The 23,095-nt window shown below is 48.7% G+C and overlaps 1 protein-coding gene across 3 annotated transcripts in view; it reads left to right on the top strand.

The window, feature by feature from the left end:
* The first annotated feature begins 490 nt into the window (after positions 1 to 490).
* Positions 491 to 23,095, top strand: part of SOCS7 (suppressor of cytokine signaling 7) — a 31,191-nt gene continuing 8,586 nt past the window's right edge. The window contains exons 1-9 of one of the 3 annotated variants that reach the window (XM_026513014.4): positions 491 to 1,624; positions 8,227 to 8,291; positions 11,075 to 11,179; positions 11,638 to 11,739; positions 12,607 to 12,737; positions 13,253 to 13,421; positions 15,680 to 15,808; positions 21,557 to 21,692; positions 22,099 to 22,249. In XM_026513014.4, the coding sequence (XP_026368799.2) occupies positions 654 to 1,624; positions 8,227 to 8,291; positions 11,075 to 11,179; positions 11,638 to 11,739; positions 12,607 to 12,737; positions 13,253 to 13,421; positions 15,680 to 15,808; positions 21,557 to 21,692; positions 22,099 to 22,219 (1,929 nt within the window). In that variant the 5' untranslated portion in view covers positions 491 to 653 and the 3' untranslated portion in view covers positions 22,220 to 22,249. The remainder of the gene's footprint in view (positions 1,625 to 8,226; positions 8,292 to 11,074; positions 11,180 to 11,637; positions 11,740 to 12,606; positions 12,738 to 13,252; positions 13,422 to 15,679; positions 15,809 to 21,556; positions 21,693 to 22,098; positions 22,250 to 23,095) is intronic. The other 2 variants (XM_026513012.4, XM_026513013.4) reach the window with 2 other exon arrangements.

Genomic DNA, 23,095 nt, shown 5'->3' with positions numbered 1-23,095 from the left:
CTCTTCCCCCCAGAGAGCTGGCTGTTCAACATTGGTCAGTACAACACTGGCTCTAGAACACACATTATTCATGTGTCATTCCGCAAACATTCGCTGGATGCCAGCGGAGATAGTCAATGAAGAAATGACTCGGCCACGGTCACACATGGCAAGCGGCACAGGCGGGACCACATCACAGGTACTCCCAAGGCCAGCCGCTCTTGGCCAGGACCAAACCAGGCTTTCCAGGGCCGCTCCCCCTGCACCAGGGCGGGCGGGGCGCCTTCGGCCTCAGCGCCCGGGAAGTGAAAAGCAGGGGTCGGGGCAGGGGACCAACGGCCAGACGAGAAGCAGCTCACGGCCAATAGAGGGCCAGGCTGCACTCAACGTCACGCTTCGCGGAGGCCAGCCCGAGCACGCCCTGAGGGAGGGGGCGTGGTCACAGCCTTCCGGAAGTGACGCCATCCGGGGGCGGTCCTCGGCGGTGGCGGCGGCGCGCGGCCTGGGCTCGCGCTGGGCTCCGCGCGCCCCCCGCCCCCCTCTATGAGGCAGAGGCCGCGGCGGCCGTTAGCGCTGTCGCTCCGGGGGCCGCGGCGGGCGGGGCTCCGGCGGGGCCCGGCCTAGTCCCCACCCCAGCCCGGCTCCCAGCCGCCCGCCCTCCTTCCCTCTCCCCGATGCAGGGGGCCGAGCTCCGGGATGGCGAGGCGGCGGCGGCGGCCGCTTCGTACCGCGTCCTGAGCCGCCTGCTCGGCTATGGAGAGGCGGCCCCCGAGCCAGGCCCACCGCCGCCGCCCCCGGGCCATGGCCCCCCGCCGCCACCCTTCCTCGCGCGGCCCGGCCCGCGGGGCTCCCGGCCGCCGCAGCTGATGGTGTTCCGCAACGTGGGTCGGCCGCCGGAGGAGGAGGACGCGGAGGCGGCCCCGGAGCCGGGACCCTCGGAACTGCTGTGTCCCCGGCACCGCTGTGCCCTGGACCCCAAGGCCCTGCCGCCGGGGTTGGCGCTTGAGCGGACCTGGGGCCCGGCGGCTGGACTGGAGGCGCAGTTGGCGGCCCTGGGGCTCGGGCAGCCGGCGGGGCCGGGGGTCAAGACGGTCGGTGGGGGTTGCTGCCCGTGCCCGTGCCCGTGCCCCCCGCAGCCGCCCCCTCCGCAGCCCCAGCCGCCTGCTGCCGCCCCGCAGGCCGGGGAGGACCCCACGGAAACGAGCGACGCGCTGCTGGTCCTGGAGGGCTTGGAGTCGGAGGCCGAGAGCCTGGAGACTAACAGCTGCTCGGAAGAGGAGCTCAGCAGCCCGGGCCGCGGAGGAGGAGGGGGCGGCCGGCTTCTGCTGCAGCCCCCGGGTCCTGAATTACCCCCGGTGCCCTTCCCGATGCAGGACTTGGTCCCCCCAGGGCGCTTGGGTAGAGGGGAGCCGCAGCAACCGCCCCCGCCCCCGCCTCCTCCCGGGCCCCTCCGGCCACTGGCGGGCCCTTCTCGGAAGGGCTCTCTCAAAATCCGCCTCAGTCGGCTCTTTCGCACGAAGAGCTGCAACGGCGGCTCCGGCGGTGGGGATGGGGCCGGCAAGAGGCCTTCTGGAGACCTGGCTGCTTCTGCTGCGAGCCTGACAGACGTGGGAGGCTCTGCGGGCCGGGACCTGGACGCGGGGAGGTGAGACTGGCTGGAGGGCTGCCTGACAAAACTTCCTTTCCTTGTTTCATTTCCCTTTTATTCTGCTGCGAACGTGATTCTGACAATTCTTTGGGTGGTTTTTCATAAGGAGGCATAGAGACTTAGGGCTAAAGGTGGGGACATCGCCCATTTGGTCAGAGCTAATTGCGGGAACAGTTAAGAGTTCACTGGTTAAGAGTTCACTCTGGTGACATTTCTCAGCTGGTTAGCATCTCCCCAGTCGGGAGATGATTGGAAACCATCCTTCCACCCCCACCCCCTGGCATTTAAAGTTTTCTGAGGTGTCTGTCTACCATTACATCTGGTAGGGAGGTTGCTGGAAATGTTTGGTCTTTGGGGCACAAAGTTGGTGTTGTCACCATATTGCTTATTATTCTTTCTGTGTACCCCACCCCTTTCACACTCATGCATACAAATGATGTGACACGCTTGTGCAGTTGTAGGCCAGCAATTGTTTGGGCATCTCTATTCAAAATCGTAGTGTTTTCCTGGTTGGTTTCTTAGATACACTTGGTATCTCGAGCCCGTGTGCTGACCACCGTCTGTGAGAATAGAAAATAGTTTGCCCTAAAGCCCATGTGAGTATTCTAAGCGAGAGGTATAGACACAGGTGCACGAGTTCTAGGCCACTTGATGAAAATTCCAAACTTAGACGTTGACCTTTTTTTCTCTGCATTTCTGAAGGGTGGACAGCACTGTGGCATCCAGTGTTAGGTCTGTATATTAGTTTAAAAAGCTGTCAGCTTTTGTGTCAAGAAGTGAGACTTCCCTTGTGGTAACCGCCGTTGTGGTTTGCACTGCTGAGTGGGTTCTGAACAAAGATTGGAATTGGTTTCGGTGCAGCTCATATGACGGATTCTTGAGACACACTGGCAACCACAACCCAAGGCTGAAGAACGGGTAGACGGATAAATTTGAGAACTTTACTGGGTACGAGAATCACGTGGGGAGCTTTGGGAAAAGATCAGTATGTCTGAGGGCCCAAGAGTTTGAATTTCTACAGAGCTTCCCACATGACCCCGAAGTATGACCTGGACTGGGACCCACTCATCCTTGGACTTCTCCTTTCAGGGCAGTTAGCGTGCTCCCAAGAGGAAAGTGTGGGGTCAGTTTTGAGTTTGCTGCCCTTTCTGAACAGTTGTGCCAGGACATCATCTTGGGGATCAGACCCAACCAAATTCTCTAAAGAAATCAGTAGGTTGACGTGTGTTGCCCCCTCAGGTCGACCTATGTTTCTGCCTTTGCTTCTCACGTGAACTTATGCTGGGAGGTCAGATCTTAAAAAATGTGTGGCTGCCGAAGCAGCTTTTTTTGTTGTAGGCTCTGCATTCAATGCTCCACTTACCAGTATAGATGAAATTCTCATCAGATGGGGGGAGGGCAGGATGGAAGCTGTGGGTAACGACATAGGACAGACTGCTAATGTTCTTGTGGTTTGTCTTGCCTTTGTTCCATATTGACCAGGACTTGGTCTAAGATTCCAGAGACACCGAATATGAGGTGGGCGTGACATTAGCTGCTACGTCTAATAGATTAGGAAGAGGAAAAGGCATATAACATTATACGGTTTTTTGCCTTTGGAAGCAGAATTTAATGGTCATTGGCTGCTCTGTTACCAACCCTCAATACAGATTTCTGCGGCAGAGCAAATTGGGCTGTAGCTCTGCAAAGAAGCTTAGTTCAGGGCACTGGAGAATTACATTTTTTGGTCCAAGGGCTTTTTCTGATGAATTGGAGAAGAGCTAGGTATTTGTGTAGGAACGAGTGGTGGCTGCTATTAGGAGGCAGCACGCGGCACAGAGAACGTGAACATCTAGAGTCCGCTCACAACTCCAGCATCTGTGGAATGTAGGCCAATTTTGTCGTCGTCTTGCTTCCTCTTTTTTTTCCATCTGTAAAATGGGAGTGATTCTTGTCTTGTTCCTGTCCTTGTAGGAATAGAGTGAAGACAAGAGAAATTGAGATGGACTATTTTGTGCTTTCGGAGGAGAAGTAATACGATTGAACTGGTAATTTTTTTTTTTTAATGCTTAGGATTTGGTGCTGCTAGATTTGCTTGTTAGCTTTTCCACAGCTTACTATGTGCCAGTCTTGTTGGCAGCCTCGCCGCTGTGAGAAACTTGGTAAGTCTGGCCAGGGTAGTTGTGATTTCTATGGATCTGCACCTCCGAAGTCCGCCCTGTTGGGAGGAAGGATGAGTTTGGAATTTTAGCTTGTTCTCTTGTTTTGATTGGTAGGGACCTGGAGGCTGTGAGAAATGTCAGTCTTTGCCAGAAGGTATATGGCCTCCCTCCTTATTGTTGGTTGGAGTTAATTATGAGTCTCTGCAGTCTTTGCTGTATAATTTGGGGCTTTTCAGTAACCTCTGGGTATGGTTCTCTTTGCCTTTCTCCACATCTACCTTTCCCACAGCTATCACTAGAAAGTACTTCCTGCCGTCATTTTATAAGGCTTAATAGTTTCCATATTTTAACATGAAGCAAACCTTTAGTTCCTTTCAGCTGCTTTAGAGTCTGGTAAATGGACCTGCCTGGATATACTGAGTCTTAAGTCTCGTGTGAATTAGCTTAGAGAACCCTTTTCAAGGGAAGGAAGAAATGGGCCCACCAACTAATCAGGTTTCTGTTCTGGAGAACTGGGCTAGGCCTTGTAACACACATATGTTGGAATTCAAAGAGCTGGGCTTGATGCCTGTGGGCCTCGGTGTGATATAGAATTGCTATTTCAGGAAAACCAGTGAAGTTCCCTTGTCTTTTTCACATATGTTGAGCTGATTGTCTTCCTTTGTATTTGCTGAGAAATAGCATTTGATCTAACCTTCTAAAATCATCACATAATACACACATGATTGGAAATGGGTACCTTGTTCGTTTTTCAAGGTTGGTTTTTTCCGAGTTAACAGTTGAGATTATTACTGGCAGTCTTCGTAATTGTCAGGTGGGAAAATGGAGAACAGTTCTGTAGTCCTTTCCTATCTATTTGTTTGGAAAAAAGATAGAATTCTGGTAAGAGAGGCGGGCTGCCTTGGCATTAGTCTGGGGCCCTGCTGTCATGGACAGACCCGGCAGACATGAGAAAGCCTTTTCTGTTTCCTCGGGTCTTCAGGTCTAAGGGGGTCTTTTTGAGAAATAGCATGACGTGCTGAGAGCAAGATGATTTTGTGGCGTGTGCTGAGGAAGTTCTGACTTTGGGTTTGGGTTTTGGGTCCATACTCCATGGATCTTTTCAACTCTCGTGCCACAAGGTAGTTGTGGTTGGCCTCTTATCTTTTGGAATGAGCAACCTAACTTCAGAAATCTCTGTCCATTGGAGCCTGTATCTTTCACTCCTTAACATTTTCCCCGCTAAAATCATTCCAAGGTTTTAGACCTTGGACCACGCTTCTTGGCTGGCTTTTCCCCGGAAGTTCCCTCCATAGGTTCTTCGGTTGGTGTAGGATGGAGTTTTGGATCTGACCTTGCTGCACAGATGTCTGTGTATTGAAACTACAAATGAACACATGGTTTGTGTGCCTGCAGCCCATGAACAGACACTGGCTTATGACGTGTTGGAAATGGCACGGGCTGGCTGCCTTGGCGCTGTGTGCTCTAGCAGGCGCAGGGGTAAATTGTGGCCATCAAACCTGGCTTTTGCACATCCGAGTTCGGGCGTCACTGTCGAAAAGGACATGTTGAAGTCTTAGGACATCAGTAGAAGGGGTTTATGGACAAGGGAGAGGGAGGACATTGTTATTTCATGGCTTATATTTTAGGTTTCAAGGAATTTGAAAAGGGGCCAGTGGTTTTATCAATGGTTGTCGGCCCGTCTAGTCTAATGCTCCTAACACATTTTATCCCACGGATCTGTTGCCGCCCCGTTAGTAATTTGCAGAGTGGAAATGGACAGAGGCATTCTGTCTGTCGTCTGTAGCACAAGCAATGCGTGGCTGCAACAAGGAACTGCTGGCCCCAAAGAAGACCTTTGCCTCAGGTCTTCTGCTGCCCCGTCCTTTTCTGCCAGCTGAGGTATCTCCCACCAGATCCTACCCCACCTTCCCTCTCAGGTCTTTCTGCTGCTAAGACGCAAGTGGCCCACTGGCAAAGTTAAAATGACTTAACTTTGCACCCAAGTGCTTGTCAGGGTGATCTGGGCAGGAATAAAATAACACGGGGATGTAGTATAGAAGGATTAGTTAAAAATGTTACTGGAGCTGAATCATTCATGTTGCTTTCCCAAAACGGCACATTCAGCATAGACGGGCTTTTATCGTTTTAATGCTTCATATCTACAAAAGGAGATACATAAAGTGTATGTGCTATAATAATAATGAATTGCATACTTGGGTACCCACCACTAAGCCTAGCAAATAGAATGTTACCAGTATCTTTGAAGACCCCTGTGTGTTGCTTCCTCATTACATCTCTTCCCTCCCCCACGTAACCACCGTCCTCAATTTTATGTTAATCGTTCCCTTGCTTTGTTTTTTATAGTTGTCTAGATTGGTCTTTTCATGAATGACTGCCATTAGAATGCTCTCAGGATCCTTGAGACAGAAACTGCTTTGGATTTTTTAGTTAGACAGAGTCTACCCGAAGAGAGAAAGAAGCACTTATTTTTATTATTAGCCTATCAGCCCCTAGACCTTCTACCTCTTCAAGCTTCCAGCCCTGAGGCCCCCTTATTTGCCAGAAAAAGCCATCCCAGGGCTCTCAAATGGCTCTGCCCGTGTTCCGATTCTGATGTATTTCTTTTTCTAGATCCTAGAAACTCTGATTTTCGTCTGCAAAATGCCGGGGGTGGGGGACAAGAGGAGCCGCAGTGAGAAGGCCCCCGCAAGATGTGTGCATTTGGGCACTGCCGTTCTTCCGTGCTTGGCACTGAAGAGACTCGTCCCCAGCATGGGCAGATGGCAGAGTAATGCAGCTTCCTTTGAAAAGAGGCAAACGGCCAAATGGCTGAGGTGTGAACCCTTTGAGAGGCCAGTGCTTTAGGTTTCTGCTTGCTGGGTTTAATGTTGTACCCACAAGTTATCAAATAAAAATCAGCTTGGAAGCTCTTCAGTCTTAAAGTTCATGTCCAGCGGAATTAACTTTCCATTCCAGCCCTCTGGAGCGTTGGAACTAAGCTGCAGACTGTCATGGGCAACTTCTGCAAACAGAGGACTCTGTGGTTGTGTCTTGTTTCGATGCAGCCATGTCACCTGTGTGTGCCTTGGGTGGGGCAGGCATGGGAGGCACCATCGCTAGGTGGGAAGTCTCAGCGTGGAAGAAGTCGCAGAGGGAGTGTGAGATAGGAATCCAGCGTCTTGGCTGTCTCTGAGTAAGGTCTTCACAATATGGTTTGGAAATTCTGTTCGAAGGGAGTCTCGAGAAGCTTAGACATCTGTGTTAAAACAAATGCGTAAAGATCTTCCAAAGTCAAATAATTTAAATAGGGTTTCATTTTGGATTTTCTATGCGGCTTCTCTGTTGGTGCGTTTGAAGTTTTATTTAGTCCTTCGGGTGAGAATAATTTTGGAAGGTGAGCCAGGTAGAAGGCCTAGAGTCAGGCACTCAATTCTTGGGGTTTTTTTGTTTTTTGTTTTTAAGTCTGGTTTGTTGAGGTATAATTTATGACCACCTAAAATTCACCTTTTTTTTAGGTCTCCAGTTCTATTAATTTTGGCAAGTATATACAGTCATAAGCTCTGCCGCAGTCCAGAGAATAGCATATTTTTATCACTTCTGCAAGTTCTTTCCCTTGTAGTCAATTCAGTCATCCTGAGGTGAGCTTTTTGAGCTTAGCACATTTCTGGCCAGAAAGTCTTTGTCAGAATCTTTTGGATTTCTTTCATTTCTCACTGAAAAGCCAGTTGAAATTGGTACAAAGCGAAGTTACCTTTGGTGTATCTTTTCACAGGAGATCTGGGTTTTCCAGCTGGCTCCCTGGAGCAGCATCCGAAAGTCATGGGGAGAGCTATGTGACTGGCAGCTCAGAGAGGGGAAGGGGCCATTTTCTGTGGGAGCCAGGCAGAGCCCCTAACCTGAGGGGGGGTCCCCTTGTTAGCTGATGGCTTTGCGCCATGGCTTGGGGGCATTTGTGTAGAAATCAGGGATCTTAATGGTTGAACATTGCCTGTGCTTCTTGTGCCATTCTCAAGGCCAGGTCTATTCCGGGGTTCCCTTTGGGACCTCCTGCACCTTGGGGCAGGGCCATTGGGAAAGCATTTACTCCGAGACAGCAGCTGCTCAGGTCAAGGGCCATTCTCCTGACTCCCTTATGAAAATCAGCCTTGCATCTGACTTCCTCCCTCTAGAAACGGACTTGCTAATTACCACTCAAGGTGTTTCACTCTTCCATTATGCTGGGTGTGGAGAGATCCAAAGGGATTTCTCATTGCTTTGTAGGCTGAACTTTGTAGCCAAATCTACTTAAGAAATTGCCTGAATTATTACATTCTCCCCTTTACATTTTAGGGTTTATTACAAAAGTGTTGTTGACAGTGACTAGGATTTGCTTGGTTTTTCAGTGCATCTAGAATTGAGTGTCGTGGTGACTTAAATGTGTATGTGTTCATTCCCCCATCCTCCCTTTTATTCTGTGTGTGCTTTCTCACCCCCTAGGAAACCCAGGTTGACAAGAACTCAAAGTGCCTTTTCTCCGGTCTCCTTCAGCCCCCTGTTCACAGGTAAGGGTGATCGCTCTCTTTTTCTTCTGACCTCTGAAAGCAGGAGTGTTCTGAGACCTGTCAGGGAACACTTGCAGATGCCCCGCAGAGCGAGCTTCCGGGGGCCTGAGGTCACTTCCTTCATTCCATGCCCTCTGGGTTTGGGGCGAGGCTATTTTTATGGTGTGGAATGTGTTCTTGACTTTGGAGGCTTTATAGCTGGAGATAGAGATTGCTCTCTGGTAATTAGGTGGCCCTGGCAGGTACACAGTGCTTAGGTCAGGGTCATCACATGTAAATTTAAAGTAGGAATTACAAATATATAGGCTCACAGTGCATAAAGGACTCTCTAGAAGTCCTACAGTTCCTGTCCCTGCTTCCGGGGGAGTTCATGGATGATCTGATAAACATGACCCCCGATTATCTGGTCTATTTTTAAAGACTTCGGGCAAAGGGGATTACATGAACTCTTGTCTTACCCATTTTAAGGGCCAGGAGTTCTTGCAGCAACAGCTGCAACTCCAACAGGAGTTCTTCATTGTGTCTAATTTAAGTCTTTCCTCTTGCAGCAGGGAGCACAGTTGCTCAAGCAGGAAAGTGGTTGGATATTCTTTGGGCAACTGCCTTCTCCTTAATGGGGAACTTGTTCAGAGAGGGAGCCTTTTCGTGATGTCAGTCATACACGAAGCTCCTGCTTGACTAGGCGGTAGAGAAGGTGTCTGGCACACCGCCTCCAGTCTCAGGAGCAGAGTACTCCTCATTGTTCGTGGCTCAACCAAAAAATCCTAATTTCATACTCCTTTGGAGATTGTATCCCTCAAAAAGATGACTGGAAGAATTATGATTTAGGAGTGGACATGTCCAGAAGATGGTCAGCATGCTAGTGGGACCCCCATTACCACATGGACTGCCGTGAGTTGTCAGAACAAGTGAGTTGGTGTCTGTAATAGGCACAGGTGGGGAAGGAGGCCTCCGTTCTTACCCGAAGCCCAGAATTAAAGAATCCTGTCCTGTAGCAGCACGTCTTTCTCGTTAATAATTGTTTCCTCTTTATAGTGAGGAACGCTCACCCACAATTGTACGTTCAGGTTTGGTGTTTCTATTTCAGACAGCCCTAGCGCTCTTGAATTACATCTTTCTTTCTTTTTTTATTTTTTAATTACATGGTTTATTTGAGTGCTATGCAGTAGGGGCGCCTGGCTGGTTCAGTCGGTTAAGTGTCTGCCTTCGGCTCATGTCATGATCTCAGGGTCCTGGGATCGAGGCCTGCATCGAGCTCCCTGTGCAGTAGGGAGTCTGCTTCTCCTCCTCCCTCTGCCCCTACCCCTGCTCATGCTCTCTCTCTCAAATAAATAAATAAAATCTTAAAAAAAATAAGTGCTATACCTGTCATCCAGACCTCTGACCCTTCAGGAAACATACTTGTCTGGGCTCACTGCGTTGCGCTGGGCTGCTAGGCTCTCAGTTACTAAGCTATGTCATGAGTCTGGGTCCAGCTTCTCAGAGCTTCCACTGATGACTTTTAGCACAGATTTCTTTTTTCCCTCCCTCCCTTCCTTCCTTCCTTCCTTCCTTCCTTCCTTCACCCTCCCCTTCATCCCTCCCTCCCTCCTTCCCTTGCCTTGCCTTGCCCTGCCTTGCCTTTCCATAAGCTCCATGCCCTACATGGGGCTCAGACTCATGACCCTGAGATCAAGAGTCACATGCTCTACCAACCACACCAGCCAGGCGCCCCTGGCAGAGCTTTTCTGTTTATCTTAATTAGTGCTCACGACCTTTGTAAAAAACTGCATTAGATTCTGAAAGCCCAACTCTTGGCCTTTTAGAGATATTGGTTACCTCATTTTATTAACTGGGAAATAATAAAATTCTGGCTGAGGGGCTAATTCAGCCTCCTGAATGAGAAAAAGTTGTTGGAAATAACACCCTAAAGGCCAAATTAGAGAAATCTTGAGAGTCCTTCCCCTGTGGGTCAGACCTACCAAAACTTGTCTATCAACCTTTGTTATAAAATACCCTTTACCCTCTGGTGACTGAAGTGGAGAGAGGGTAGATGGGCATGGATGGCAAGAAGGAGGGTATAAGGCAGAGAACAGAACTGCCTGATAGGCCAGAGGTAGGAGAAACCATGTGCCATCCCCCATCGAGCTCCTCTGGAGCTTACCTGATTTGGCTGACTACGGAAGTACTTCATTACTGGGATTATAAATGCACTTTTTGGCCTTTGTAGCCTCAGCTATTAGGAATTAGTTGATATGTGAAATGGTTGGCTCTCTTGAGTGAATATTCTGGAAAATCTAGATGTAGAAAGCCATTTAAGAAGAAGCTGGGGCTCACCTTGGGACCTTTTTCTGCATTCAGGTTACCATGCGGTTCTTACATTTTTCTGGCACTTTCTTTTCATGTCCATTTGGACTTGTAACAAGCTGCTTGTCTTGCTCCCTAAGGCAGAAATTGATGCACACGTCTGTAAACATAAATGCTGTGGGTTCCATTTGAATGAAGACCCCTTGTTAGGGTTACATAGTCAGTGGCACAACCACAATTAGTTGGCCTTTCCACTGTCAATCCCATGTTTCTGTCCTAAAGAATCCTTGACCTTTAACAGGACCAAGAGATGGTAGAATTTAAAATTGACTTCCCAGGTGTTTGGGGTGATTCCAGCTCTGGGAAGCATGAGGTTTTGAGATTTTTGAGAGCTGGGGACCTCTGCCCTTCCTTGCTTGCCCTTTGCTTTCCTTTGCTTTTGGCCTCAGCTGCGGGCAAGGTGCTTCCGTAACATGCTTGCTCCGTGAATCCCTCAGGTGAAACTGTGTCGCTTGTGGACGTGGACATCTCTCAGCGGGGCCTGACCTCTCCACACCCTCCAACTCCCCCTCCTCCTCCGAGAAGAAGCCTCAGCCTCCTAGGTATAGTCTCTGCCCCTCTCTGCCTTCTTGCCTTAGTGGGAGGGGGTGAGCTATAGGGACCTGTTGTTCTTTTCCAGGAGCCAGCAAGCTCCTGGGTTTCTAATAATGACCCAATTATTCCCTGTCCCTTTCTCAGCACCCTTGTCCTCTCCCTAAGCAGTTAAATGGGTCTCTTACCTGCATGCTGTAACATTTACTGTCCATACGTTGATTAGACCTGTATTTATCTTGCCCTGAATCTACTGTTCGTAGACTGCTTTAGGAATATCCTTACATTTCTGCTTTCAACAAAGGAACCCAGGTTAAGATGATTGTTGCCCTCTGTGCAAAAAGACAGGGTGAAGGTCAGGCCATCTTGCTCCAGAGGGCAGCCTGATGCTCCTTCTCCCTCTCCTCTGCTTCACCTCACTCATCTGTGCTCATGTTTCTGAACCTCTTGCTTCTGTTCTCTCTTCTAGATGATATCAGTGGGACGCTGCCTACATCTGTCCTTGTGGCTCCGATGGGGTCTTCCCTGCAGTCTTTCCCCCTACCTCCGCCTCCTCCACCCCATGCCCCAGGTTAGCTTAGTCTAGAGGCAAGCCTTGTAAAAGTTGGGAGTATGACGTGATCTACTCTTGAAGGATGGGAGACGTCTATTTATGGAGATAATAGGACTTATGAGAAAGCTTAAATCTTATCCCCTTGGCTGGGCCAGAGCTCCCTGGAATTGAGGCCAAGAACTGGTTTTTCTAACCCATTTTCCCTGTGGAGGTGAATCTGACTTTTGTTAGGGGATAAAAGACTATTGACTTTTTCACCTCTTTGCTGCTGAGACTGCTTTGCGATCTCTGAGTAGATATCACTTAGGAGACTGCCTTAATTTCCGAATGGTGAGGACGTTTAAGGGTTCAAAGTTCTCTGGTGTTTCTAAGCTTTTAGTATTTACTGCAGCCTTGTAAATAAGTACCAAGCATTTAGTAGCCCATACCTGCTTTGCCAGCCTCCAGTACCCCAGGAGTAAAAGGAATGAAATCGGCATTCTTTTCTACTTGCCTGGCAAAATCGTTCCTCTTCCTGGGCAAGTAAGCGAGTCACTATTTCCAAGGCTGCTTTACCGGCGCTTCACCTCGAGGTGGGAGAAGCTGGAATCGCTCTAGGCTGGTGAAGCCCCTGAAGTAGTCACCTTAGTCAGGTTAGTGAGCAGCGCCCCTACCCCTCTCTTGGGGTCAAACTCCCCCACCCATCCTTCACAGCTTACACGAGCCCACACAGCTTTCTGTTACAGCCCATCCAGCTCCTTTCCACCGCTTCGGCTTCCACCCTTCCCAGCTTAGCTTCTAATGCCTCGCCCCTCTTCAGTTAGCATTTCTGTTTGGGGAGGAGGGTCTGCTTGCGGTTGGGAGCAAGGAGGGTGAACAAGTGACCGCCGCTCTCTTGCCCTGCAGATGCATTTCCCCGGATTGCTCCCATCCGAGCAGCTGAATCCCTGCACAGCCAGCCCCCCCAGCATCTCCAGTGTCCCCTCTACCGGCCCGACTCAAGCAGCTTTGCCGCCAGCCTTCGAGAGTTGGAGAAGGTAGGCGGTGCCCGGGGACTGGCGGCTGGCCTCCTCTCCCACTCTCCTTCTTCTGTCCTGGGCTCTCCTTTTCTTAGTTTTAGAGGAAGAGTGGTTATCTTGCCTCTATATTTACGGTGCCAAAGCAATATGCTGCTCTGGTCAGTTCCATAGGGGACGTTGTAAAATCGAATCCTGGAGAAAAACCCTTGAATGTGGTGAAGAACGGTCGTGGAGAACTGTTTACATAGTGGAAGCTGACTTTGACAGATTAACTGACCCAGTTCCCTCTTCTTTTCTTTGTAGGGCCTTGGTAATGGGATTGTAGGCTTACTCTTCTGTTACTTTGGAGGGCTAAAAGAATGAGCCTGCTGTTCACTGCTAATGGTTAAGACACTCTTAGCAGCTCTTGCCTAGTGAAATGTTTTGGAAGTGGTGGGAGGGTGGGGGTTCTCCTGTGGTAAAATAAATTGTGCTGAAAACGGGCACATATCCCCCATCCTGTGAAGTACTTGACCACCTCTTGTCTTTGATAGTGTGGTTGGTACTGGGGACCAATGAACTGGGAAGATGCAGAGATGAAGCTGAAAGGGAAGCCAGATGGCTCCTTCCTGGTACGAGATAGCTCTGATCCTCGTTACATCCTGAGCCTCAGTTTCCGGTCACAGGGTATCACCCACCACACGAGAATGGAGCATTACAGAGGTAAGCGGTGCTGCCGTTTGAGGACAGCCTTCTTCCCCCTTTGCCGGTCTCTACTCTTACTGTCTGGCCTTTTTGTGGGAAGGTTTTATAGAAGTGGACTATGGATAGGGAGGAAAATCTCACACTCCGTTGAATGTTGTTATGGGTACTGGTTTCAGTCCTAGAAGCAATCTTGGCAGGGGTAGGGAGGAAGGTGAGGGTTCTGTTGAAAAGTATTCTCAGCATTTCTCTCTGAAAGAGGAGGGCCTGAACAAGACTGCCAAACAGAGCAAAGCCGGTAGAACTCTCTTGAGAGAAGGAAGAAATAACCTAGGGCCATTCCACAAATTCTCCCAAGCTCTGTTCATAATTAGACCTAATGAATGATGTCACTTCAACTTTCACGTCTATGTTGGTAATTGCTGTATCTGTGTCTACTAAAGAAAAAATAATTAGACTTAACATGTAGAGAGTTCTTTTAAATCCTGTACACAAAGAGGAGAACTTAGTGTTCATCCTGTGACCGTCCTGTAGTGAATTTCTTCGCCTGAGAGTTGCATCAGCTCTCCCTGCCAGATAGCGTGGTGATAATTTCTTCAGGTCACCTGTGTGGTCTCTTAGGAAAGAGTCGTCAGAACTCAGAGACTTTGTGGGATCAACATGCTTTAGACTACCTGCCTTCCTCCCTGGGGGGTCCCTCCTCCTTTGTGGTCAGCTGGTGCTGAATGCTGTGGTCACGTCTAGAAGCTGCTTTGTTCAACCCCGCTGTCTGGATTGACTTTGCATCGTGGCATTCTGTGTCTGACCTGGGCCGGACACTCGTGACCGTCAGCGGTGGCAGAACGACTGCCTGTGCTACAGATTCGAAACGTGGCGAGAACGTTGGGGAGCTTGAGGGGTCAGCCTTAAACGAGCTGCGTTAGCCACGGCCTCACAAGCACGCATCCCTTGCAGGCTCTTCTCAGCCGCCACCACGTCTTTTCTGCTCTCAGCCATTTTGTGCTGTATCTGTTTGGTTTGCTTCTCATGTGAGGCAGGAAGTAGCATGTTAGGCCAGCATAGCTTCGTCCATGGTCTCCTCTGTCCCCACCCCTGCCTTAAAGGTGCATGAAGAGAGAGGCCCTTCAGTCTACAGACCTAAGCATTTGTTAGATAGCTGGGGCGTAGCCTGCTGCCCTCTCTCCCGCTATTTCCAAAGGCCACAGTCAAACCGGCAGAAAACCACCATGCAAAGGAAAGCATTTCAGAATGAAGTGTTTTTATCAGTCTGTGAAAATGATGAATGACGAGGCCATGAGAATGAGGAATAAATGCCTGACCTCTAGGTCCCTGATAGGCACGAGGCCGGGAAGGAGAGAACCTGCAAATGGTGCTCCAGTTACTTTTTGTTCAAAGGGGCTTTTCTTCCTCGAATAAATAGAATTTTTAATAGAAGCCTTGTGGGTCTTTCGGTTGCCAGTTTGCAGTGGAGCATTTGTCTTCATCTTTTTAAGTGATACTGTAAGAGTAGCTGGAGAGACTCGGGTCTGTAGTTCTCTCGGATTCCGTCCCTTTGTGGGTGATTACTTTGCATTTAGTGCTTGAGTTTTTGGTTTGTTTTTAGTCACGGGAGTTTGGTTTCCCTTTTGCTTTTGGGACTCTTAAATTTTGGGGTGGGATCTTCGCAACATACTGTGGGGGTGGGTGTGGATTTAGAAGTTAAAGAAGAAAAGACTTAGGGGCGCCTGGGTGGCACAGCGGTTAAGCCTCTGCCTTCGGCTCAGGGCGTGATCCCAGCGTTCTGGGATCGAGCCCCACATCAGGCTCCTCCGCTGGGAGCCTGCTTCTTCCTCCCCCACTCCCCCTGCTTGTGTTCCCTCTCTCGCTGCCTGTCTCTATCTCTGTCGAATAAATAAATAAAAAATCTTTAAAAAAAAAAAAAAAGAAGAAGAAGAAGAAAAAAGACTTAGAATTTGATGTTTTGTGCCTAACACATGAATGAGTGGGACTTGCAAAACCCCTCTTCCTTTCTTTCCTCGACTAGTCCGTGAATGCTTGAACACAGAGCTTCCTGAGGGGATGGCATTAGTGTTCATACTAATGTCTTATGAAAGGCGATTTCTTTCTTTCCGTTAATTGTGGAGCAAACAGGAACAGGTGGCCTCAGGGACCTTCGTCTGACAGCTTGCCCACAAACAACCCTCCCAGAATTGCGAATCATTAAAATGTTCAAGTGAGCTTCCCAGATGTTTTAAAAGTAAGTTTTTACATCTTTACCTCCCCCTGATTTTCCATGGCAGGAACTTTCAGCCTGTGGTGTCACCCCAAGTTTGAGGATCGCTGTCAGTCAGTGGTGGAGTTCATTAAGAGAGCCATCATGCACTCCAAGAATGGGAAGTTCCTCTATTTCTTGAGATCCAGGGTTCCAGGTAAGGCTGGAGTTACGTTGATTATTTAACTTCCTTGGGTGTGAGGCAGTGTAGCATCAGAACGTGTCCCCCTGTCTCCCAGAAGAAGCCACGCTTACTGAAATCGTTTTTCCTGGCTCTTACGCCAGCCAGTCTTCCTGGAGTCCGGTGGTTAACCCCCTGCTCTTGAACATTAATCCTTCAGCATGTTGAGAAGGAACCTTTGCCGCTCTGACCACACGAGTGAGATAACGGGTCCCACCTCTGCTGCCCAGGCGTCATGTGAATATTTAGCGTTCGGACGGGTCTCCTTGTCCCTGATCCGGGCATCTCACGCTTCCATGTGAAGCAGAGAGGTGAGAACTTGCTCAGTCTAGCTCTACGGGAACAGGGAAGGTAAAAGAGTATTCACTAGAAAGGCCACGGTGTCAAGGAGGCTGAATTCAGTGGCAGTCTGCTGTGGATTTTGTCCATTCGTACTAAACTTGCTATTAGAGAGTAGATCTTGTTGTATCTTACATCTCTACCAGCGTTCAGTATAAAGACATCTCTCCATCAGGGAGCATTGGGAAGTTCCCATCCTTGCTGGTGTGGTTATATAGTCTTTCTGCCCACTAAATAGGGAGCTATCTGTATAATCTCTACCAAAGGGACAGAAGGGTTGTTTTGGGGGAGTCTGTCTGCTTTTGTAGGGTTGGGGAAAAGCAAAATGACAAGCATATTAATTGAGGGATTTGTAAGATACAAACAGAACTTAAAATGAGAACTTCATGCATTCCCAGTGAATCAAATTAGGATTCTTAAACAAACTGTGTGCCAAGAAACTGCTCTAAAAAGAAGTTCCAGGGGAGCCCCAGGCAGAACATCAGTAACAGGATTGAGCCAGGTTACAGGAATGTGTTTTATAATCTTGGTGATTTAAATAAGTCATGACAGGGTGAGAACTGTATTAATTCTCACTTCGTTTCGTATTTGCCTCAGCGCTGTCAGCACAGTTGGGTCTCATGCAGTTGACTTGGTTAAAGGGAAAAGTTAGAATCCTTTCTTACAGGAGTTGACTCTAGTAATTTTTAAAGTTTGTGGCTTTTGGAGGTTATTTATTTAACAAACTTTTATTCTGTAACTCAGTATCAAAAATAAGCCACATTTCTACCCTCAGAGAGCTCATAGCCTCAAAGAGAGGACAGGTAGGAAGATAAAGGCGAGAGCACATGTCGAACTCAGTACAAGGCATGGAGGTCGGCGTTGGGTGACTGACAAGGGCAGGGGAGGCAGCTCTTTTTATGGGTGAACCAGGGAAATCAGTCCTCTCAGAATTCTGGAACATGTGTCTACTTGTAGGGTATGTGAGAGACCTGCGGAGTCTTGGACTCTCTGCGATATCTGGTTTCACTCTACAAAGGTGCCCTGTCTGCAGAAGTTTTAACTAGGATTCTTGACTTTGGTGAGGGCTAGAACTTGCAGCGGTTCGCTCCTGTTTATTGACTGTGTATCCTCTGCTGGTTACTTTGTCGGGTTCTTTATTTAAACAGCTCTCATTTCTTACAAAACCCAAAGTTTGCTAATAGATTGGTCTGCTTATAGATAAGACCGTTTTCATCTGCCAGTGAAGAAACTCAGGCGGAGGCTCAAATGTGAAGCCTCTTGGCTGCTCAGCGCTGAAGTCAGCATGCAGACGCAGGCTCAGCTGACCCCGGGTCCTGTGCTTTACGTGCCACCAGTCTGTTAATGGGGGAAAGGGACAGCAAGCACATTGAAACCCGTATTTGCTGAGGTTTGTGGAGACTACGTAAGGAGGTCAGAAGTGTGTTTATTAGTGGACGGTCTCTTTCTCGGCCTATGAGGAATGCCACAGAGAGGATATCTGTTTGCACTTAAAACTGTAATCAAACCGAGAAGGCAAAGCGGAGTTAGTATTTGCTCCAAGACTGTAAGTGATCTGTCTTTGTGAGGGATTGGGACAAAAGGCAAAGTCCGTGTTCTCCTTTACCATTGTTTGCTGTCCTCCTTCGCTTGTCATAGAAGTCTAGGCCTTCTGTGAGGTTGATTCTGTGAGGGACTTGGCTGAAGAAGAGGTAGTGATTAGCATTTGGATTGAGCTTTCTCAGCCTGCACCAGGGATTTTAACTCAGTAGATTCTAAAAGGAGCCTGTTTACTGAGACTTCGGGATGATGATCACCCAGTGCCTACAAGGGGCCGGGTATTATTTCATTTAGCCCTTACAGAACCCTTTAAAAGGGATACTGCAGTCTCTCTTCTTTCTTTACTTTACTTTTCTTTTCTTTTCTCTTCTCTTCTCTTCTCTTCTCTTCTCTTCTCTTCTCTTTCCTTTCCTTTTCTCTTTTCTTTTCTCTCCTCTCCTCTCTCTCCTTTCTCTCTTTCTTTCTTTCTTTCTTTCTTTCTTTCTTTCTTTCTTTCTCTTTCTTCAGATTAAGAAACTGAGGTACAGTAGGGTGCCAGGGTGGCTCAGTCGGTTAAACGTCCTGCTCTTCATCTCAGCTGAGGTCTTGATTTCAGGGTTGTGAGTTCAAGTCCCACATTGGGCTCCATGCTAGGCGTGGAGCCTACTTAAAACACACGCTCGCGTGCATGTGCGCACGCACGCAACAACTGAGGTACAGTGAGTTGCAGAGCCAGGGTTCAAAGTCACGTTTTCTTTCCAGCTCAATACTAGAGCTGGCTGCACTAACAGGGCATGCAGACTGGTGTTAAAAGGATGCCAGGGATCATAGGAATCATAAAGCTAGGGCTAATGGGAAAGTTCTGGATGGTGGCAAGTAAGCAGCAGAACGAAGGAAATGAATTAGAATAAATGGAGTAATTGACATCAAGGGAGGGACCTTAGTAAAAATAAAAATGATGGCACCCGATCTTGGTTTCCCCCTTACTTCTTTTTAGTAATGGAGTGTGGTCGTAGCAAATCTGAGGTCACTGTTTGCACCTCAGTCTGGTCTGTTCCACGGTTATAAACCAAATGCCTGCCGCCCCCAGGCCGCGGTCTCAAAAAGAGAGTATGATGGGATTAGGGCAGAACCCTTGATGCTGTTTGAGCCAAAACTCAAAGTGAGCTCATCCTTCTAGTTGGGAGGGTCTTCATCATCTGTGATGTGCATGAAGAGAAAATACTTTTTTTTTTTTTTTTAAGATTTTATTTTTAAGTAACCTCTACACCCAACTTGGGGCTCGAACTCACAACCCTGAGATCAAGAGTCGCTCGCTCTACCGACTGAGCCAGCCGGATGCCCCAACACCTTTTGTTTTTTAATGGCACTTTGAATTGCACAACTCTAAGGAAATTGGTCTCTCTTTTGTAACCATCGTTAATCTTATAATTATTGGTTCAGTGACAGGTCTTCCCTGTATCCCAGGGTTTCTTAATTCTGCGCTATTGACATTTTGGCCTAGAAAATTTGGGTCTTCAGGGAACAGTTTGGTTTGGCAGAAAGACCTCTGGGTGAAGGCGCTCAGGCTTGCAGGAGATTTGTCACCCCTAACCTGGTCCTTGTCAGGGGAGAAAAAGCAGTGACGTGGCCGGAAACTGGATTGGTGCCCAGGACCCCTGGTGTGAAGGACCAGAGGAAGGTTCCTGATGACCACTGTCCACCTCGCCCTCTCCCTTTCTGCTGTCCTGGCATCTTGTCCCAGATGTATTTCCGTTTCTAACCTCTTCCGTTACGGTGCTGTGTGTGTGAGAGCTCCAGTTGGTTGCTGTGTTTGGGGGCAAACAATAAATGGTCGGGTCGACACCAGGGAACGTCAGAGAATTAACAAGTTTCAAGCTGCTATTTGTGAGCCCAAGGCTAAAAGTAACACAATTAAACAGGCAAGGATCTATGGGCATTAAAATTCAAGTAGGCAAACTGTCAGATAATTTTATGCTGCTTATTATCCTGATCTCTTTAAGCACAAGTCCAGTAGTACTGTGTCTTTGGGAATAAATAATTAGATATATAAATTACCTTTATCTCTGAAACATCATGTTGAATTTAGCATTATTACAACCCACCCCCGAAAGCCTTCTGTTTGCCATAGTTTAATTTACTAAAGATTATTTTTTTAAACATATGAGAGAGAGGGTAGATTCAAAAAGGCGAGGCCTTTGAACCCAATACCATTTTAAAACCACTTGAGTTTAAATATATTCAAGAGAGAAATCCACGTGTAATTTTTTTTTCTTTTTTAATAGTGTTTGAGTGGAGAGGACCAGTCATGTGGGTGGAGGAGGGCTACAGGGCTTCAAAGGATAACCCCGAAGATTGAAGGGAGAGGAGCAAGGAGAGGACTGAGAGAGGCTGGTCATGAACCAAAATGCTAGGGCTCTCCTGGACGAGGGGAAAGCAGAGGGTCCGGTGCTCTGGGGAGACGCCTGAAGAACCCTCCTCTCAAGTTCTGTGGGCTCAGCTCTTCCTCAGACAGAGCAGGTGCTCGTGGCGGGCCGGCTTGGTTGGTTCTGTGCCGCGAGCAAGTTCTCTGAGCCTGATAGGCCTCAGTTTCTTCATACGTGAAATGGGGTAATTGTGATGCCTGCCTCGAAGTATAGTTCTGAAGACTAAGTGAGTGAGATGTTTTTAAGTCAAGCCTACTTGCTTAGTAACAGTAGACCATGTATTTTGACTTTTTTCTTTTTTAGAAAGTCTGTTATCAGTGACCATGCAGAGGCTCTGGGAGGCAATCTGCAAGCTTTAATTTTTTCTTCTCGTGCCTTCAAATAAAATTTTAAAATGTTTGAAATTAAACTCCTGAAACAGTAGATAACGTTATTTTCCAACAAGTTGTGTCTTCAGAATTTCTATTGATAGGACAGCGACTGAGAAAAGAATTCTTTCAAAGATTTTGCAACTCAGATTCTCTCTGAGAGCAGTTTGCTTATTTACCTTCTGTAGCCCCTTTGTTTATTGAAACCAGAATATTCTTTGTTCCCTTGGACCAGTTTCAGTGTCCCTGCCATTGTGGATGTCCCCGTGCTGCGGCACTGGCCCCTGGGAGCTGGACCTTCCCAGCACCAAGCCTGCTGATGTTAATGAAAGCAGGGTGTGGGGCTCCCGTTGGGCCTGGTTGGCGTCAGTCAGCAGGCACTTGGGCACTGAGTGCTGCTAATTCCAGCCTCCCCAAGCTACTTTAAAAGCATCATCTTTTTTTCTGTTCCCGGACCCAGCCTAAAATTTCAGGAGCAAGAGGGGTGGGAGGAGGCAAATTGGGGGTGGTGTGTGTGGTAATACGAGGGGGTTAAACCTGCTGGTCCTGGCTTGAAGTAAATGGCAGGAGTGTTAGGCTTGTAGCCTTGATCCCAGCCATTGCCTTCTGCTTAGCAGCCTCTTGTTGGAATTGGCTGGGGACCCCTCTGAGCAGCCTTTCTGAGTTCTCCCCTTCAGAATGCTGCTAGATGTGCCGTCGAAGTATCCCCCATTCCTAGCAGGGGTGCTTTGATTCCTGCTCTTCGTGGAGAGCCTCAGGCCTGGGACTGGCCACTGGCTCCAAGTAAAGTCTCTAGCGTGGCGGGTTTCACTGGGCTGTTCTGAAGAGCGACACTCCGCTGTGAAGACTAGCGCTAGGCAGGCCCTTGGCAGAGGAGAATCGAGACCCTTGAGTGAAATACAGTGGTAATGCTTCCGCAAATGGAGATCAGTTGTGGAAGGGAGCTTTTGCACAGAACGCACATGTGAACTATAAAGAAGCCCTATTTCCCTTCCCTGGATTCGCTTCATAAGGGGAATTGTAGTTAGCTGCATTGTTCCTTCTGAATGTGTCCTTGGTTTTCATTCTTGAAGGACTGCCACCAACTCCCGTCCAGCTGCTCTATCCAGTGTCTAGGTTCAGCAATGTCAAATCCCTCCAGCACCTTTGCAGATTCCGAATCCGACAGCTCGTCCGGATAGATCACATCCCGGATCTCCCACTGCCTAAGTACAATGGGGTCTTTCGGGTCGGGGCAGGGGTGGAGGCTTAGTTGGGAATGTGAGTGAGGCCTGCCTGCTGATTGCACAGGGAGCCTGGCGCTGCTCGCGGGCATCCTCCTCTCGCTTCTCGCGTGTCTTAACACCTAACTCTGGAAGTGTCACGTGGCAGCTGGAAGGGAGGAAGGTGTGTGTGTGTGTGAGCCTCCCTTCTGCAGTCTCTACAAAGAGTGGAGTGGAGGTGGTAAGAGGGAGGGAGACGGAACTATAACAAGTGAGAACGTGGCAAGTTTCTTAGGTCGGCCGAGTTTTTTTGTGCAGTCACAGCCACATAGGGGTTGAAGAAGGAGGAAGGCTTGAACAGAGGTGGTCTTTTGTTTATGGTCTTTGTAAGTAACACTTCATGTTTTTCGCAGACCTCTGATCTCTTATATCCGAAAGTTCTACTACTATGATCCTCAGGAAGAGGTGTACCTGTCTCTTAAGGAAGCGCAGCTCATTTCCAAACAGAAGCAAGAGGTCGAACCCTCCACGTAGCGAGGGGCCCCCTGCTGATCGCCACCAAGGGTATGAGCTCTCTGCCTCACCGTCCAGCCGGGTCTCTTCCCAGACAGTTACCGTCCTGCGCTGGGCCTCGCCCCCCTCCCCCACACCCCGTGTGTATACTGATCCAGGCGCAGATGCCCAGAGAGTCACCAGATCTGATAATGGGGTCCCCAAGGGGGCACATATGCCAAATGGGAGAAGAGCAGATAGACACGAGGGGCTTGAAAAGTATTTGCCAAGCAATGTGCAAGCTAATCACTGAATATAGGCAAGGAGGAGGACACACAGTGTAGCTAAGTGTGCGGCCGTCTCTCATACTTTGGCCAGTCTCCGTGCCGTTGCACAAATGACATGTGAAACAGGAAACCAGAGGGGAAGAAGACGTCATCAGAGGGAGCGCAGGCGTGCCTTTCATCGCAACAGGCATGCACTTCGGTGAGAACTCCCATGTCCAGGGGCTTGGAATGTGGGGGTGAGCAAAACGAGCTCGCTCTCCCATTCCGAGTTCCACCTGGACCACTGAAGAATAAATTGTTGAAAGGAGTGAGTGAGTTCGCTAAGGAATTCGTCTACCTCAGAGGCTCTTCAGAGCGCCCGTTGCCGCACTAACTGAATTCCACTCATTTATTTTCCCCATAAAATATCTTGGAATACTGGTTCGTGCAGATGGATTCTGATTAGTCTTTTAAACTGCCTTCGTGTAGGCATTGAAAGATAGAGGTGAGTAGGGAGCAAAATTGCCAGAGAGCTGTGATTTTGGTAGCGTGGGTTACACGTAAGATCTCACAGTCTCGTGATCCACCAGGTGTGGTGACCCCCTGTCTCTCCTCTTCGTGTAGACTGTCCTCCTTAAGCACTGAACACGTC

This window comes from Ursus arctos, unplaced genomic scaffold, assembly GCF_023065955.2.
Source record: "Ursus arctos isolate Adak ecotype North America unplaced genomic scaffold, UrsArc2.0 scaffold_24, whole genome shotgun sequence".
Lineage (NCBI taxonomy): Eukaryota > Metazoa > Chordata > Mammalia > Carnivora > Ursidae > Ursus > Ursus arctos.
Note: the sequence above shows the minus strand (reverse complement) of the source record. Positions and strands in the feature narration are given on the sequence as shown.